We start from the raw sequence: 18,026 nt of genomic DNA on the forward strand, positions 1-18,026 counted from the left end.
GATGTAAAATGAATTGGGTGGCGGAAGAGGATGTCAAGCCCCTGATAGCATCCTCCCCATCTAACAATTCATTATGATGCTATCTCGAACTTAAAACTTATTGGAGATTGAGAGAGGAGGCAATAAGGTGCATAGGACCCTTTATAACGAATTGAAAGGTGGGAGAAGACGCTGTCATGTACTTGTAATGAATTGGGAGGTGGCGGAGGATGCTCAGCACCTGATAGTGTCTTCTCCCACTTCCAAATTCATTATGCTGGTATCAAGGACTTAGAATGAATGATGGGGGCACAGGACAGTGAGTAAGGCTATGTGCACAAGTTCTGGATTTGCAGGAGAAAATTCTGCTGCATGTCCTAATGTGTTGGCAGGTAGAATGTTGCGTAAAATAATTAATTTTTTCCACATTTTTGCCATGCTTTTGTTACGCATTTTTCCCCATTAGTATAGGTGAAATACACTGCAAGTATTGACATTATGCAGATTTTAATCTGCTGCAAATCTGCAAGGCTAAAATAAGCAGTGTGTGTATGAGAATTCATTGATCTGATTCACTTTTCCTGTACTGTAAAACCTTGCACATTTTCCGTGTGCACATAGCCTTACAGTTAATTGGCAAGAGTCACAGACTGAATAATTTATACACTGCTCAAAAAAATAAAGGGAACACTAAAATACCACATCCTAGATATCACTGAATAAAATATTTCAGTTGTAAATCTTTATTCACTACATAGTGGAAAGCGTTGAGAACAATAAAACATACAAATTATCAATGTAAATCAAAATTAATATCTCACGGAGGCCTGGATTTGGAATGATACTCAAAATCAAAGTGGAAAATCAAATTACAAGCTGATCCAACTTCAGTGGAAATGCCTAAAAGCAAGGAAATTATGCTCAGTAGTGTGTGTGGCCTCCCCGTGTCTGTATGACCTCCATACAATGCCTGGGCATGCTCCTGATGAGGCGATGGATGGTCTCCTGAGAGATTTCCTCCAAGACCTGGACTAAAGCATCCACCAACTTCTGGACAGTCTGTGGTGCAACGTGACGGTGGATGGTGCAAGACATGATGTCCCAGATGTGTTCAAGTCCGGGGAATTGGCGAGCCAGTCCATAGCTTCAATGCCTTCATCTTGCAGCAACTGCTGACACACTTCAGCCACATGAGGTCTGGCATTGTCCTGCATTAGGAGGAACCCAGGGCCAATCGCACCAGCATATGGTCTCACAAGGGGTCTGAGGATCTCATCTCGGTACCTAATGGCAGTCAGGTGACCTCTGGCAAGCACATGGAGGGCTGTGCGGCCCTCCAAAGAAATGCCACCCCACACCATTACTGACCCACTGCCAAACCGGTCATGCTGAAGGATGTTGCAGGCAGCAGATCGATCTTCACGGCATCTCCAGACTCTGTCACGTGCTCAGTGTGAAGCTGCTTTCATCTGTGAAGAGCACAGGGCACCAGTGGCGAATTTGCCAATCCTGGTGATCTGTGGCAAATTACAAGCATCCTGCACGGTGTTGGGCTGTGAGCACAGCCCCCATCTGTGGACGTCGAGCACTCTGACCATCCTCATAGAGTTGGTTTCTAACCGTTTGTGCAGACACATGCACATTTGTGGCCTGCTGGAGGTCATTTTGCAGGGCTCTGGCAGTGCTCCTCCTGTTTCTCGCACAAAGGCTGAGGTAGCTGTCCTGCTGCTGGGTTGTTGCCCTCCTACAGCCCCCTCCACGTCTCCTGATGTACTGACCTGTCTCCTGGTAGCCCCCCAAGCCTCTGGACACTACACTGACAGACACAGCAAACCTTCTTGCCACAGCTCGCATTAATGTGCATATCCTGGATGAGCTGCACTACCTGAGTCACTTGTGTGGGTTGTAGAGTCCGTCTCATGATGCCACGAGTGTGAAAGCACAACCAACATTCAAAAATGACAAAAACATCAGCCAGAAAGCATTGGTACTGAGATGTGGTCTGTGGTCCCCACCTGCAGAAACACTCCTTTATTGAGGGTGTCTTGATAATTGCCAATAATTTCCATTGGTTGTCTATTCCATTTGCACAACAGCATGTGAAATTGATTGTCAAGCAGTGTTGCTTCCTAAGTGGACAGTTTGATTTCACAGAAGTTTGATTTACTTGGAGTTATATTCTGTTGTTTTAAGTGTTCCCTTTATTTTTTTTACCAGTGTGTTATTGGGAGGCAGAGATTATAGTTAATGGAGGGGCACAGTGCTGCTCATCACTTTATATTTTTAATGATGCGTGGCTAATAGTATGATAATAGTGGGGTACATATCTGTATTCAGGGGGAGACACATGTATGTATACAATGTATGTGACCTTGTTATTACCAGGGCTGTGAAGATCATCGTGACAAGACGAGTCGTGGCTGGGAGATGTCAATATGAAGGACTGACCAGATGAAGAAGAAACAAGAGAAAGTGGCTCTTATCAGACGACACGTCAGTGGTATGTGCCCCAATGTATTGGGCAGCACGGTGGCGCAGTGGTTAGCACAGCAGCCTTGCAGCGCTGGAGTCCTGGGTTCTAATCCCACCTTGGACAACATCTGCAAAAGAGTTTGTATGTTCTCTCCGTGTTTGCGTGGGTTTCCTCCGGGCACTCCGGTTTCCTCCCACATACCAAAGACATACTGATAGGGAATTTAGATTGTGAGCCCCATCGGGGACAGCGATGATAATGTGTGCAAACTGTAAAGCGCTGCGTAATATGTTAGCGCTATATAAAAATAAAGATTATTATTATTATTATATTATTCTGTATCTGCATTGTGTGATGTGGAGTGACAATGTTTTCTTGTAAATTCCCTTATTCTACAGTCTCACATTTGTGTGAAATGTGTGTCTGATTCCATTTTTTTTATCGGATGGCACACGGACTCATAGAGTTTTATAGGTCCATTCACACATACTTGAAAATCACGGATCTAAGAATGAGATCCGTAAGGGCATGAGAATGTTCTGTTCTGATCCTATTTTGGGCATTGAAAAAAATTGAATTTCCACCCTTTTCCCCAAAACATTGTATCTATTTCAAAATGATATCAATAAAAATACCAGTTTGCCCTGCAAAAAATAAGGCTTCACATAGCTCCATTAACAGAAAAGATGTGCAGCATGGTAAGTGCAGTGGTTAGTGCTGTTGCTTTTTTTGCAGCATCGGGGTCCTGGGTTTAAATCCCACCAAGGACAACATCTTCTATGAGTTGGTATGTGCTCCCCGTGTTTGCGTGGGTTTCCTGCCACGCTCCAAAGACATTTTAATAGGGAATTTAGATTGTGAGCCCCTATGGGGACAGCGATGATACTATCTTTAAAGTGCTGTGAAATATTATGGCATTATGTAAACAAGCATAATAAAAATAAAAAAGATATGGCTCGGAAAATAAAGCCACAAATTATTTTTTTTCACAAAGTTCTGAAAGTTATTAAGCCACTAAAATAGTGAAACTACCTCCACCAATCGATTTGTTCTCATAGCAGCCAGGTATGATTATTGAATAAAGCTGCACTACCAGGTACTGCAGAACAGCTTCTATTCTTTGGCATAGGAGTTGACGCTACACATTCAATGGAGCTGCGCTGTATAAAGTACAGGTGCTTCTCACAAACTTAGAATATCAAAAAGTTAATTTACTTCAGTTCTTCAATACAAAAAGTGAATTTCATATATTGAGTCATTACAATCATAGTGATCTATTTCAAGTGTTTATTTCTGTTAATGTTGATGATTGTGGCTTACAGCCAATGAAACCCCAGTTATCTCAGTAAATTAGAATAATTAACAAAAAAGAACTCCTGCAAAGGCTTCCTAAGGGTTTAAAAATGTCCCTTTGTCTGTTTCAGTAGTTTCCACAATCATGGGAAGACTGCTGATTTGACAGATGTCCAGAAGGCGGTCATTGACACACTCCACAAGGAGGGTAAGACACAGAAGGTCATTGCTAAAGAAGCTGCCTGTTCACAGAGTGCTCTATCCAAGCATATTAAAGGAGAGTTGAGTGGAAGGAAAAAGTGTGGTAGAAAAAGGTCTACAAGCAACCGGGATAACCGCAGCCTTGAAAGGATTGTTAAGAAAAAGCAATTCAAAACTTTGGGGGAGATTCACAAGGAGTGGACTGCTGCTGGAGTCATTGCTTCAAGAGCCACCACACACAGATGTATCCAGGACATGAGCTACAAGTGTCACATTCCTTGTGTCAAGCCACTCATGACCAATAAACAATGCCAGAAGCGTCTTACCCGGGACAAGGAGGAAAAGAACTGGACTGTTGCTCAGTGGTCCAAGGTGTTGTTTTCAGATAAAAGTAAATTTTGCATTTCATTTGGAAATCAAGGTCCCAGAGTCTGGAGGAAGAGTGGAGAGGCACACAATCCAAGCTGCTGGAGGTCTATAGTAAAGTTTCCACAATCAGTGATGGTTTGGGGAGCCATGTCATCTGTTTGTGTAGGTCCACTGTGTTTTATGAAGACCAAAGTCAGCGCAGCCGTCTAACAGGAAATTTTAGAGCACTTCATGCTTTCCTCTGCTGACAAGCTTTTTGGAGATGGAAATTTCATTCTCCACTTGGACTTGGCACCTGTCCACACTGCCAAAAGTACCAATACCTGGTTTAAAACAACAGTATCACTGTGCTTAATTGGCCAGAAAACTCACTGACCTTAACCCCATAGAGAATCTATGGGGTATTGTCAAGAGGAAGATGAGAGACACCAGACCCAACAATGCAGACGAGCTGAAGACTGATATAAAAGCAACCTGGGCTTCCATAACACCTCAGCAGTGCCACAGGCTGATCGCCTCCATGCAATGCCACATTGATGCAGTAATTGATGCAAAAGGAGCCCCGACCAAGTATTGAGTGCATTTACTGAACATACGTTTCAGTAGGCCAACATTTGGGATATTAAAACCATTTTTCAAGCTGGTGTTATAAAGTCTTCTAATTTACTAAGATAATGACTTTTGGGTTTTCACTGGCTATAAGCCATAATCATCAACATTAACAGAAATAAACACTTGAAATAGATGATTCTGTGTGTAATGACTCTATATAATGTATGAGTTTCATGTTTTTATTGAAGAACTGAAATAAATTAACTTTTTGAGGATATTCTAATTTTGTGAGATGCACCTGTAGGTATATCCAGAGACTGCCAGAGCCAATAACAAATGAGTGGAAGGTCCGGATGTTGCACTTTCACCCATCTCATTTTGATGACCTATACAGCGGATATGCTGTGACTGGATAATCCCATTAATATTCAGCGACTATCTATACAGTACATACCAGAAGGTTCCCTGGTAAGGTTTGTAGCTTAAATCTCATAAACCCCCAAGGCATAGAAACCACAGTATCCTTTAGTTACTACAGAAAAGGGCATTTTCTACAGATGTAAAATGTGAACAGAAAGAAAGGAAACAGTCTCCAAGGTTTATCATTTTATTGGGTGCTGAAAATGCACAATCATTAGTTAGAGGCCTCTCAGTGCCACCCATTTCCAGGCTGAGCACACGGTGTATGGTGGATTCACAGGCAGATTTCCAGTAAGTCACATTTCAAGTTTTCCAGATGATTGAGAGTCAAGCAGACGATGGCAGACTCTTAGCATCTCTCTCTTTGGCTTCTATTATAAGACATAGAAAAGAAAGACAGGAGAAAAAATACACATTACATAGAAGACACTGAGGAAGACAAAAAGTAAGGCTATGTTCACACGTCGCATAGCATTTTGCTGTACTAGCAGAGTGACAGATTTCTGAAGTCGAGGCGAAGCTGCAGAGGTGAAGTGCGTCCTAGCAGGCCATATACCCCGGTTAGCTATGGCTACAGGTACTTGCATTGAGCTATGTACTTACACATGATTCCATGTGCCTTGATTCAGTACTCTACTATGACACTGTGACCTAACCTGATGGTTTCTTTATTATAATGCCAGTGAGCTTACCAATTTGATTGTTTTATTATCATCATTTGGCATTTTCCAAGGTTGTCTTTGGTGTCATATTAGCACTTCTTAACCCCATACCTAAGCCAGAGAATTTTCTATTTTTCTTAATATACATATATTTAGATATACAATCTCTGGACATATCAGGACCATGTATTTTTTCTTATATTTATATTATTGATACAAATGACTGAAATGCCCAGTTATCTATTGGGTTTATGTCTGTTTTTTTAGTTTTTTGTCTTTATGTCCCATTGCTATTGTACTGTGTCATAATTGTTATTTATTATCTTCCCTATATAATTTAAATCAAAATAGTTTATACTATAACTATTGGTGATCAATTGCTCCATCATTGTTGTTATTGATTTATGTGATCAATGTATCAAGGGATCATTGCATTGCCCATGATGAATTTTATTGGTTCTCCTTGCCTGATAAACCAGGGACCGGCTCAGAGCGGTCATGATGACAAGTAAACCGAGCAGCTCTTCCTCTTCAGGGCTGCTCTGTCCATGGGGTGTGACTGACAACGTCATGCCGATTGACAGCTGACTTCCCACAGTTAGGCAGCGGGGAGCTGGCTGTCAATCAGCATGATATTAGCAGTCATTCCCCGTTAACAGAGAGGAGCGTAAGAGAAGCCGCTGTTCAGTCAACATGACGTATGTGACCGCTCCGTGCCGGCAGAGATCGGCATTGGGCACAACATGCAGGTAATTAGTAACTACCTTCCTGTTAGTTCTTAGATATATAGTAAAAAAAATTATATATCCCTGGATAACCCCTTTAACCTAAAATGGCATTACACGATCACACTTGAGCTGCTTTCAGTAAAGCCAAATGTTCTCCAAAGCAGGGGGACGTCATGAAGTTTGACTCGATTTGAAAAATGAAGGTCAGACTTGACATTGCCTCCTCTGTTTTGAATATAGTGTCAATTCAAGAACTGTACATCTTGCTTAAAGGGGTTGACCACTTTCTAGTTATTTTTTTGAAATTTTCAGCAAAAATCCATTTAATCGAGTTACTAATATAATGGAACGATTAGAATAGCTGCAATGTCCTGTTTTAAGATATGCTGGAGCCGCTGTTATCTCACAGTGCAGCGCATTGTTCCATAACATGGAATTATACAATCTCATGTGAATAGGGCTAAATAGTCTATAGTGGATCACTATGCCGCTTTCTAATATAGTTTTGCATGTGTTATTTGATTTGTGGCTGAGTTGTATATCGTCATTATAAATGATAAGGACATCATATCTTCTCTAAGTAATTTTTATAATGACTTCCTTCATCAAAAACATTACCATCTATACAATGCAAAAATATATGGTGTGCAGATAACGGCGGTGCTCTTTATTCTGTCGACTATGGTATGTTAACTTACCAGCCGTGTGGCGCATTCCACGGTGCAAGGCATCACCTGTCTGAGGCATTTTTTGTTCATTTGTTTGAAATGTTGTCAAATGGGTGCCAGCCACTAGAATACAAAACAACTAATGACTAGACCGCTGTTTGTAGGCAGGAACGCTTTATCTTCCGAACATGCAATAAGTGTCTGATGGCTGCAGGTTCTTATTCTATCCCTAAAATAAGGATTACAACCCCCAACACATCATGTCAGGTGGATGCCATTTGCTTACTCCAGTGGAGAATGAATGTAGTGATGGCAGTGAATGTATATGGCTCTGTCAATTTACTAATATGAGATTTACAAAAAAAGCTGACCAAGTGAGTAAGCGTCACCAGATGGAATAAGGAATCCCTCTCCTGGAGATAGGTGCAGGTCCCATGATTAGAAACCTATCAGACATGTATAGCATTTTCCACAGATATACCATTAATGTCTAAGATGGGAATACCACTGTAAGTATGGATACACTGAGCTCAACACTTTATGGTTGCTATTGTATGGCAGTGTGTGGGTGCAGAATGGACATTTCAAGTATAATTGTTACAGTAGGGTAAGAGTAACTCTCACCAGAGTTTGTTGGCTCAGCTGAGTCGCATGACTGCATTCTTCGAGAGCGTTGTGGCTTAAGAGGAGGCCGCCGGATCGGGGGTGCACCATCTGGTGACAGAGAAATAGGAGCGTTAAGTTATTTAACTAAGGAGAACAGAGAGAAGGGGCAGGAAGGACCCGAGGAATGAATATTGACGGCAAACAGTATAAACTGAATGGTTTGAGAACATTAGGATTAAAAACACATGCGGAATGGAGAAATAAACATCAGGAACGTCAGAAAGAACAAAGCGTGCAGTTATAAACTGAAATGAAAGCGAAAACAGATGCAGCTAGAAAAATATAGACTCTTGGGTCTATGGTGAGTGAGAGGGTGCAGTGTATGCTGTGCAGTGGGTGCAATGAGTACTGGGCAGTTCCCACCTCCCACTGGGGGGGCCGCCTCTTTCCCAGGTTCTCTGATTCGAGGTTTGGGCACTGGGATCTCCTTCCTCGTCTCTTCTGAATATTCGGTCTCGCCGTGTCCCCCCCCACAAGACACTTTCCTACCTCGTGGGGCAGCAACTGGCCGTAGCTCTGCAGAAGGGGGGCAGGAATCAGTAAGACCCCCCTGGAAAAACAAGGGAGGGGAAGGAGTAGTAAATTGGATGTAAACAGTCTATATTACCCTGTTATTCCAGGACAAATTGATCATAGAAAAAAACATCCTATAGAAGAGTTTGTCACTATGTTGGAGAATATTTAGTTTATGAACACTGGGGAGATGCAGAACCATTGGTGCCAACATTATTTTCCTAGTCTTGTCTTTATATTGGACTGGAATTGGACCCAACATCTACAGCTTAGTTGCACATGGTGTTCTACATTAGGCTTAACTAATCTATCCGTTCAAATCTTTCTTTCTTCTCACTAGATTTCCTGAAGAAATTAGTTATTTTACTATGCATGTAACGCCATGCTCCACCATAACTAAAGTCACCAAAATCCAACATCCAGCATACAAACTAGACAACTCAATTATCGACATCTGCCATAACAACAGTAACGAGTTTAATTTGCTACATTGCAATAACAAGTCATGTAATTATGGAAATCACAGATCGATATACGTTAGTGATATGCAAATGATGGAATAATGGGAACAATATTTTCAAAACATCTCGACGATCATCACATGCAGAAATACCTGCACTTACACACCTTGGCTGCTATCAATTAGATTATTAATGGTTGTCTTAGGAATGCTCTAATGCGCGGAATGCACATGGGCACATAAATCATCAAGATCCGCTGCGGGCAGCTCCCTTTGCAACTTAAACTAATGACATCCCAGATGTGGTTGATGAGAGATAACTCCAGAGGCGCAACAGGCCACGGTAACACATTAAGTCATGTAGACAGTCACAGTAAAATAGGAAAAAAAAATTCCAGCTCAACGAGAAAGTGAAAAACAATGTCTTGAGACTTTATTCACTTCATATCGAAATAGAGGATAAAAACATCAGCACAGGATGATTAAAAACAATCTCTACGCGTTTCAGGTGACAGAGCACCTTATCATGATTAAGGGTGCTCTGTCACCTGAAACGCGTAGAGATTGTTTTTAATCATCCTGTGCTGATGTTTTTATCCTCTATTTCGATATGAAGTGAATAAAGTCTCAAGACATTGTTTTTCACTTTCTCGTTGAGCTGGAATATTTTTTCCTATTTTGCTTTCTTCACGCCTTGACACAGCGTTTCTGTGCTCCGAGCTTCCAGGGATAACGACTATGGTGAGCTGGACTTTTCTTTTTGTTAAGACAGTCACAGTAGCATAAAGCAAATGTGGCATCATGTTGAAAAACAGCTCCTGTGACACTTAAGAATTGACCGTACCACTGCTTCAATGACTAATGTAATGCTAAGCTTTTAGTGTATCTGGAATAATGTCTAGAGGGTTCCAGGTACCATACATTATGACAACCCACACCATACTGTACATCTGGGAGATGGACTGGTGTGATTACATGGGTACAAGGTACAGAAGGGCGAGACAGAAGCGTAGTTGGGGCAGGCAGCATGGGTTCACAATACAAAGCCAGAGTCAGGAATGGAAGAGTCAACAAGAGTGAGTAAACAGGCCTGGTCAATAACAGGAGTGAGAATATTGTGATATGTATAAACCGGTGCTAGCAGGCTAGGAACCAACGTTCGGACAAGGAATAGTGGTTAGAGCTGCCTAATATAGACCGTACTAGCAGGGGATAGGCCAGGGAACCTAATCTCTGCAGGATACAGCAGGGTTAAATACCCACAGAAACTGGCCACACACCCCTAAAGCAAAATGGAAACAACATTCAGATGCAGCAGTGTTGAGGAGTGTTGCAAGAGGCAAACTCAGTGAGATGGCCTGACATGAGGAAAAGCTGTGCGGTGACCACAGTGAGTAGGGCGGTACTGAGGCATACAAGATACCGCAGTGATACCCATTGAACACATCTGGGACACAATTTGTTAGCAATTGCAAAAGTAGCTGCCAGCGCAGATCTTGATTTCTCAGACAACCAATAGTAACATCATAATAACATGCCAAGGTGTGTAAGTGCCTGCATTTCTGTGCATGGTGCTCATATCAATACTAAATAAATCAAGATTTAAAACTTGTTTCCATTTTTACATCATGTACATATCATTAACATTTCTATCCATCCTGTGGTTTATATAACTATTGCTTTTCCTGCTTGGTGTTGCAGTTTCAATGTTGAGGACTGTATACAATATATACATTAACGTATACATATGTTAAGTGGTTAAGATGTTGCTAATCTCAACGAATAGGTAATTCATAGAGCAATGTGTAACTCCCTTATTTCTGTGTTCCTATGTCCATACACATTCTAACTGGTACTATGGAATTCCCTGTTCAGCCTGGTTCGTAAATGCTAAGAATAGTGTTATTACCTCTTCTCTTGATAAATTCTTCTGATTGTTTCTGTCTCCGTTGGAGAAACAAGGCTGTCTGTCCTCAAACGTAGCACCCTCCTCTGAGAGACAGAGAGAGAGAGCGAGAGACAGAGAGAGAAGGGACAGGAAGGTGTAGGGAATAGGAGGGACGAGCCGATACACATAGAAAGCACACAAAGTGGGGGGAAATTGGGAGTAGTACCAGAAAAAAGACAAAGAGCCAGCATGGATTGAGCTGCTTATGGTACTGAGAAAGAAGTCAGAGATATGGAATGTAACATGTGGAATGTAAGAATTAGAAAAAAGAATGGATGGATAAGATGGGAATAGTTAAATACTTACCCCCATCCCCAGAGGAACGCCTCCTGTCATCAGGAACACAGTTATTTCCGCCTGCTGATTCCATCTGAAATCAAGGTCCACAATGTTCAGTTCACCATCGATAGACTATATTATAATGAGTACTATTAGTACATGGCAACAATAGCACTGGCTTCTTTTCTTAGGACCTCGTCCATTATTAACCCACTACATACCTCTTTCCATAGACGGACTCCATCCATTCCAGGAAGGGGAACTCCTCGTACTCTTGCAGGCTGCACTTCTTCTAGTGGGTGGTCAAGGGACTAGAAAAAATTACAGAAATCTATAATTTTATGGTACGGATCTCTTGATTATTGTCCATGTATCTGTTTATGGTATATTTATTCTATTTCACTGCTCTTTGTCTTCCCTTGATTAAAGATATATTGAGCTTTAAGTACTTACTGGTGTCCCTCTGCCGGGCAAACCCCTCACGCCTATAGTGTGGAGCTCAGCACCATTGCTGACTGGTGTCCCATTCGTAATAGAAAAGCTCTCCAGTTTTATGTGATCTGAAGGGTCAGGACCAGGGGACGGTGGAGGCACAGGTCTCCCTCTGTCACGTTCTCTCTTTGGGGTCCGGCTTCTGCGGAAGTGGAACAAGCTCCTACGTCTTCTTTTGGGGGGGGCATCTGTATCACTTTGTTGAGCTGAAGACACGCTGATAAACATATGACGGGTTAAGTCACATGACATTTGACTTTGTAGGTAAAATGAATGTGTGAGAAGTACTTCATCACACCTATTGGATTGTGTTAATACTGTCCGATGGAAAAATTCATCCAAGCCTTCATCTATGGCAGGATCAGGGCGTTCTGTGTCAGATGCTGGACCTCGAACCTCAGGAAAAAATAGGAATAGTCATGTATCCTTGTGATGACTATATAATGTAAGGAATGTACGTATATCATCATACTTACCTTGCCTCCTCCTGGGGCCCTACGTGATTGTTGTTTCGGCCTGTCCCGGGTCTGGTGCTGCAGTTTACTCCCTTCTGTGGGTAGTTCAGAAAGACCTTCTAGAGATACGCTTAGAGAGCGAGAGAGCTGACTGCTAGCAGATGAGGAGAGCGCGGGTGGAGAACTGAGTTCACGAGAGCCAGGGGAACCCAAATCTAGGGTCTTGGGGCTTAATTCCTGCTCACTCACACCTACCAAATGAGGGGCATATGGATTTAGTTAATATTATAATTCCATATTAATTAATATTAAAAAAATATATTAATTAATACGTTTTTTTCAGCCAGAAAGAGAAAAGTAAAGGGATGTTTTCCACAAAGCAAACAGAATGAAGAAGTATAAGTTGAAGTTGTGCATGAATTTGAGAAAATAGTACATATGAGAGATCTCACTGATAAACGCAGACACCGGGCGGATTTTCCTGCCTTGAAGACGTTTCTTTATTACCATGGTATCCTGTAGACAGAATACAATATTGCTTATTATTACAAGAATAAAATAAAAATTAGAATATGCCCATAGGAGCAGTATATTTATCTTTACCCCAATATCCCTTACATTCTTACATGCGCCAAAAGGATTAATCTTCTCATTACTAAATTGCTGCTGGTAATGCTCTGCACTAAGTAATGGTCTGCGCTAGGTAATGCTCTGTGCTAGGTAATGCTCTGCGCAAGGTAATGCTCTGCACTAGGTAAGGCGCTGCAAGGGCACAGAGAAAAAAAGATTTCCAGTGATGTATTCAGGACTCTGATATTGATTGCCTATCCGTAGCGCATCAATATCAGATCAGTAGCATCCCAACTATGGCACCTTCAACAATTGACTAATTAAAGGGATCATTCCTGACCAAGAGCCAAACCCCCACAAATTTGATATTGATGTGTGTTAACCATAGGCTTATATTTGAAGATGATCTGTCACAGGATTTCACAATACAAACTGCATACATTATGAACATTTACACCTGATGAGGCTACTGTACATACTTTGAAAATGCATGTCAAAATAGCTGCACAATGCGGATATTGTAAATGATCATTTATTGAGTGCATCTAAAGAGTGAGAGAGTTCATCACTCCAAATGTATCTATTCTAAACTCACCCAGACTGACTGACAGTTGCAGCTTGTACTGAGCAGTGTGAGATCTCAGCTTCATAGAGGAGGGATGCTGAGGAGCTGTCAATCAGGCTGGGTGGCTGGAGAATGAGATTAATCAAATAACATTTAAAGGACTTATTCTGTATAGTCCCAAAAAAAGAAGAGAAAAGGGAGACATGATCAAAACTTTTAAAGACTGCCCATCATGAGGGTTATGCTGGCGTCCATGAAGCTAATTGCAGCAAAGTCTATTTTCTGTTTAAAAAGTGTATATTCTTGTGAAACTAGCAGTATAATCACAGCAGCATCATATGAGCACTGTTAGACCCGAGTCCGATCCATGATATGCAGGTGTTCCCCTGCCACCCTGCTGCAGAACTCAGCAGCTGGAGAGTTGAGGGTCTGCACTCTGCATCTCATGAATACATCAGACTCCTTGGCATTGCACTACAACAATTAAACTAAGTTTCTCCAGAATGTACCACACTGCCACCAGAAAAGCGCCTAAAAAGTCCTAAAGAAGCAATATTTTTAGGGAAGTATACCACTATACACATTGAGACTAATGGAACATATTTTTAATGTCATAGTCTTATGAAATTGGACAATAAAAATGTATACCCCTGAATGAAATTTTAGGCATAAATTTCCCCTCTATGGAAACATTATTACTGCTATTATGTATAAAGAAAGCAATATTTATAAAGTCCTAAAGGTGTAAAGTCAGTGGAAGATTAGAATAAGTACATACTGTATGTAAATTGGTTGTACCTGTCACTTGCTCAAAAATATTGAGTTAAAAAGTTATAAAAATCCCTGATTCTGCATCTCTTTTCCATTTTGCCTTGCATCACTCCAGTGCAGAGATATTCACATTTGTTTCTTCCGGACCACAGTATGTGAAATCTCTGCTAGCAGTACAATTTCATGTTTCCTTATTGTGATCTGTGGGCAAGTGCTTTGTCCCCTCCCTGTTACAATTCCTCCGCTCAGTGAGTGACGTGTTTTGCTGTCCTATGGAATCTGGGTCATGCTGAGTTGTCGGTGTTTTGATTGACAGCTCGGCCGTCCAATCTTGGGAGATGCTGGGCTTTTCTCCAGGTATTCTCTGTTCTGGAGATTGCCCAGCTACTTAACTGAACTGTAATCCTCTGATCCCTGCCAAATGTAGTTTTGCTTCCTGGTGAGTGTTTGCCTGATTCTGTTGTGCTGAGCTCTGATCTTCTGCTGCCTGATCCTTTGGACCGTGTTCTGACTCTCCCCTTTTCTTGTCCTCTTGCTGAGATCTGCTATCTCCTGATATTTTGACCCCGAACCATGACCTGAATTAAGCCTTTGTCTTTCCCCTTAGTTCCAAGAGAGCATGTAGAAAACTAACTCCAGAGCATCTGACTTCTCTGCCCCGCGATCTGTCCATGAGTAGTGACTAGCATCACTGTCACTGTTTAGAAGCAGCTTCAGACGCTACCAAGATGTGATTGCAGCATCTGGAAGAAAGGAGGGAACGTGCCAGTGGCCAGAGGAAATTTGAAGAACCCTGCCCCCCCATTGGACTGCAAGCAGAGATTTCACATATGCGCTATGGAAGAAACAAATGTGAATATCTCTGCAATGGCATGATGCAGTGCAAAACACAAGAGTGGCAGAATTGGGGCACTCAGGGATTTTTAGAAGGTATTTAACTCAAATTTTTGTGACAGGTCCTATTTAAATGCCAGTTGTTAAAATGCAAACGGAATCCTGATAGCTTATGCATCATAAGCAATAAATGAGGAGTAATGAGATTTTTGTAATGTATCTAATATAGCTGTGTCTCATTGTCATAGCATTTATTCTCTGTCCTTAATAGACTGGATGCAAACTGGTGGCTTAGAGATTTTCATCTTCCTTTGACCATCCAAGAGGAGAGAAAAATTCAGAACAGAAAAGTACGGTAATTTTACGGTAATTCTCCAAACTTATAATAGAGCACATATAATTAATATCTGAATCCTTGTTACTCACAATGCTGGAGTACATCTCTCCCTCATGAGTTTCCTGCTTATTCCGGGGAGGTGTCTGTGGCAGATATCCCATAAGCCTCTGCTCCTCTTCCATAAGAGCCTGCAGTTGAGATCTATGTCGGGCCTGGCACATTTTTGAAATAAAGAGACATAAGAAATAGAAGTATACATATGTCTGTAGCGACGTCTGCAAATACACTGCACTCTTTTTAGGATTTATCCTTGTAAGTGATTAATAGCTGAGATCACGGACTTGGTTTATTTTTCGGTGTGGCACTGTCAAAATGGTAACACCATAGACATTGGCCAAAAAGTAAGGATAATTTGCTCATTTTTTTTGCATAAATTATGTGTATTTGGACAGTGACAAAACATTCTAAAAGAAAATCCATACCTGCTATGAACAGTTAAAGATTGGCCCAAAATTTGCACAAATTTCAAGCTTTCTGTTTAATAAAACAGTCTGAAACTTAGAGATCACTGCCATACCTTGAAGACAAATCCTACTTATCCAGGACACATTTCAAGCTCGATAAATGCTGAGAAATGTAACAACTTCTTAATGCATAGATTATGACAAAAACTGGCATCTACTAATGTGGGCCTTGGTGCTTTGTCCATTAAAGGTCAATACTTAAAGGAATTCTGCCACCAGATTCTGCTACCCCATCTCAGAGCAGCATAATGTAGGGACTGAGACCCCGATTTCAGCACTCTGCCACTTACTGGGCTGCTTCCTGTCATTTTGATAAAATCCCTGTTTAACATGCGGCAGACCTAGCAGTTCTCTGAATGTTGAGCTCTATGTAACCCCGCCCACATCAGTGATTGGGCAGCTTTCTGCTCATGTACAATGTATACAGAAAGCAGCCAATCAGTGGTGGGGGCGGGGTTATACTGAGCTCATGAATATAGAGGACTACCTGGCAGCAGGTTACTAGTAGCGTAATGATGATCTCCAACTGATAAAACAATGATTTTATCAAAAACTACACTAAGGAGCCTAGTAAGTGACACATCACTGGAACCAGTATATTATGCTGCTCTCAGCTTACATGGCAAAAACCTGGTGAAGCATTCCCTTTAAAGTGTGCCTGGAAAGATTTTTTTCTACAGAACTGAATATTATAATTACATAATAATGATGGGAAAGGATAATACACAAATAAATGAATCCTAATTTGTATTAGGAAATGTTCACAGATTTAAGTAAAGATGAGAAACTATAAAGAATATGAAACAAAGATAACAAGCACTATGGGCAGGATTTTGATTCCAATCTACCCTAACATATGCTCAGTACTGCCCTGTCTTAAACAGTTCTTGTCTTCAACTATTGGTCTGTGGGGTTAGTTTAGATCATATGTCCATCTTCACAACCAGTTCCTTTTACTTTTTCAATGTTTCTAAGTTGGAAAATGACAGAACTTCAGGTCTTCAGTAAAAATGTCATACCTTTTTGTGTATACAGCTCATATGCTCCCATATATGTGTCTCTATGGTAACAGACTACAAACAAACTCTGCAGTCAGATCTTGCAGTCAGTTTTTGTACTGTCTCCTACTTCTTACTGACATACATTTAGTATATAAGCAGAATGTAAGGGACTGTATGATGGCAGGATCAGACCACACAGGAATTTGATTTTTTTCTGCCTTTTATCATCATCCACTTAGGCTTTATAGCTCTACAATGAAAGTTGCCTAATTTGTCATTTAAATGCATTGAAACAAAATAGAAAAAAATTGGTTGTGATGGTAGAGATATCCTTTAGATTCGTATATGATTAAAGGGGTTGTCCAATACTCAGACAACCTCTTCTCAATCCCTATGTTTCCTCCCAAGTAAAATAGTAACAGCTATACTCACCTTCGGTGCCGATGCTGTTCCAGCAATGTCGACACTGGCTCTCACAGGGTTCGCATGATGTTGTTATGTCATGTGATCCCTGCGGCCACTCCTTTGGACAAATCAAGACATCCGGAGGAAGTCTGAAACGGCACCGGCATCCAAGGTGAGTATCGGTGTTATTACTTTACTGGGGGAAACATAGAAAGGGCTGTCAGAGTAGTGGACAACCCCTTTCATCGGCTTCCATATACAGGTCCTTCTCAAAAAATTAGCATATAGTGTTAAATTTCATTATTTACCATAATGTAATGATTACAATTAAACTTTCATATATTATAGATTCATTATCCACCAACTGAAATTTGTCAGGTCTTTTATTGTTTTAATACTGATGATTTTGACCTACAACTCCTGATAACCCAAAAAACCTGTCTCAATAAATTAGCATATTTCACCCGTCCAATCAAATAAAAGTGTTTTTTAATAACAAACAAAAAAAACATCAAATAATAATGTTCAGTTATGCACTCAATACTTGGTCGGGAATCCTTTGGCAGAAATGACTGCTTCAATGCGGCGTGGCATGGAGGCAATCAGCCTGTGACACTGCTGAGATGTTATGGAGGCCCAGGATGCTTCAATAGCGGCCTTAAGCTCATCCAGAGTGTTGGGTCTTGCGTCTCTCAACTTTCTCTTCACAATATCCCACAGATTCTCTATGGGGTTCAGGTCAGGAGAGTTGGCAGGCCAATTGAGCACAGTAATACCATGGTCAGTAAACCATTTACCAGTGGTTTTGGCACTGTGAGCAGGTGCCAGGTCGTGCTGAAAAATGAAATCTTCATCTCCATA

At 41.2% G+C, this 18,026-nt stretch overlaps 1 protein-coding gene across 6 annotated transcripts in view; it reads right to left on the minus strand.

The window, feature by feature from the left end:
* Positions 1–5,460: 5,460 nt before the first annotated feature.
* Positions 5,461–18,026, minus strand: part of CARMIL3 (capping protein regulator and myosin 1 linker 3) — a 130,528-nt gene continuing 117,962 nt past the window's right edge. The window contains exons 29-40 of one of the 6 annotated variants that reach the window (XM_077299197.1): positions 15,325–15,447; positions 12,611–12,674; positions 12,180–12,409; positions 12,002–12,099; positions 11,665–11,920; positions 11,433–11,522; positions 11,239–11,302; positions 10,894–10,976; positions 8,501–8,561; positions 7,970–8,059; positions 7,376–7,468; positions 5,461–5,658 (exon numbers count right to left, since the gene is read on the minus strand). In XM_077299197.1, coding sequence (XP_077155312.1) covers positions 5,615–5,658; positions 7,376–7,468; positions 7,970–8,059; positions 8,501–8,561; positions 10,894–10,976; positions 11,239–11,302; positions 11,433–11,522; positions 11,665–11,920; positions 12,002–12,099; positions 12,180–12,409; positions 12,611–12,674; positions 15,325–15,447 — 1,296 coding nt within the window. In that variant the 3' untranslated portion in view covers positions 5,461–5,614. Of the gene's footprint in view, positions 5,659–7,375; positions 7,469–7,969; positions 8,060–8,374; positions 8,562–10,893; positions 10,977–11,238; positions 11,303–11,432; positions 11,523–11,664; positions 11,921–12,001; positions 12,100–12,179; positions 12,410–12,610; positions 12,675–15,324; positions 15,448–18,026 lie in introns of all 6 variants that reach the window. The other 5 variants (XM_077299202.1, XM_077299192.1, XR_013224181.1 and 2 more) reach the window with 5 other exon arrangements.

This window comes from Ranitomeya variabilis, chromosome 1 (assembly GCF_051348905.1).
Source record: "Ranitomeya variabilis isolate aRanVar5 chromosome 1, aRanVar5.hap1, whole genome shotgun sequence".
Taxonomy (NCBI): domain Eukaryota; kingdom Metazoa; phylum Chordata; class Amphibia; order Anura; family Dendrobatidae; genus Ranitomeya; species Ranitomeya variabilis.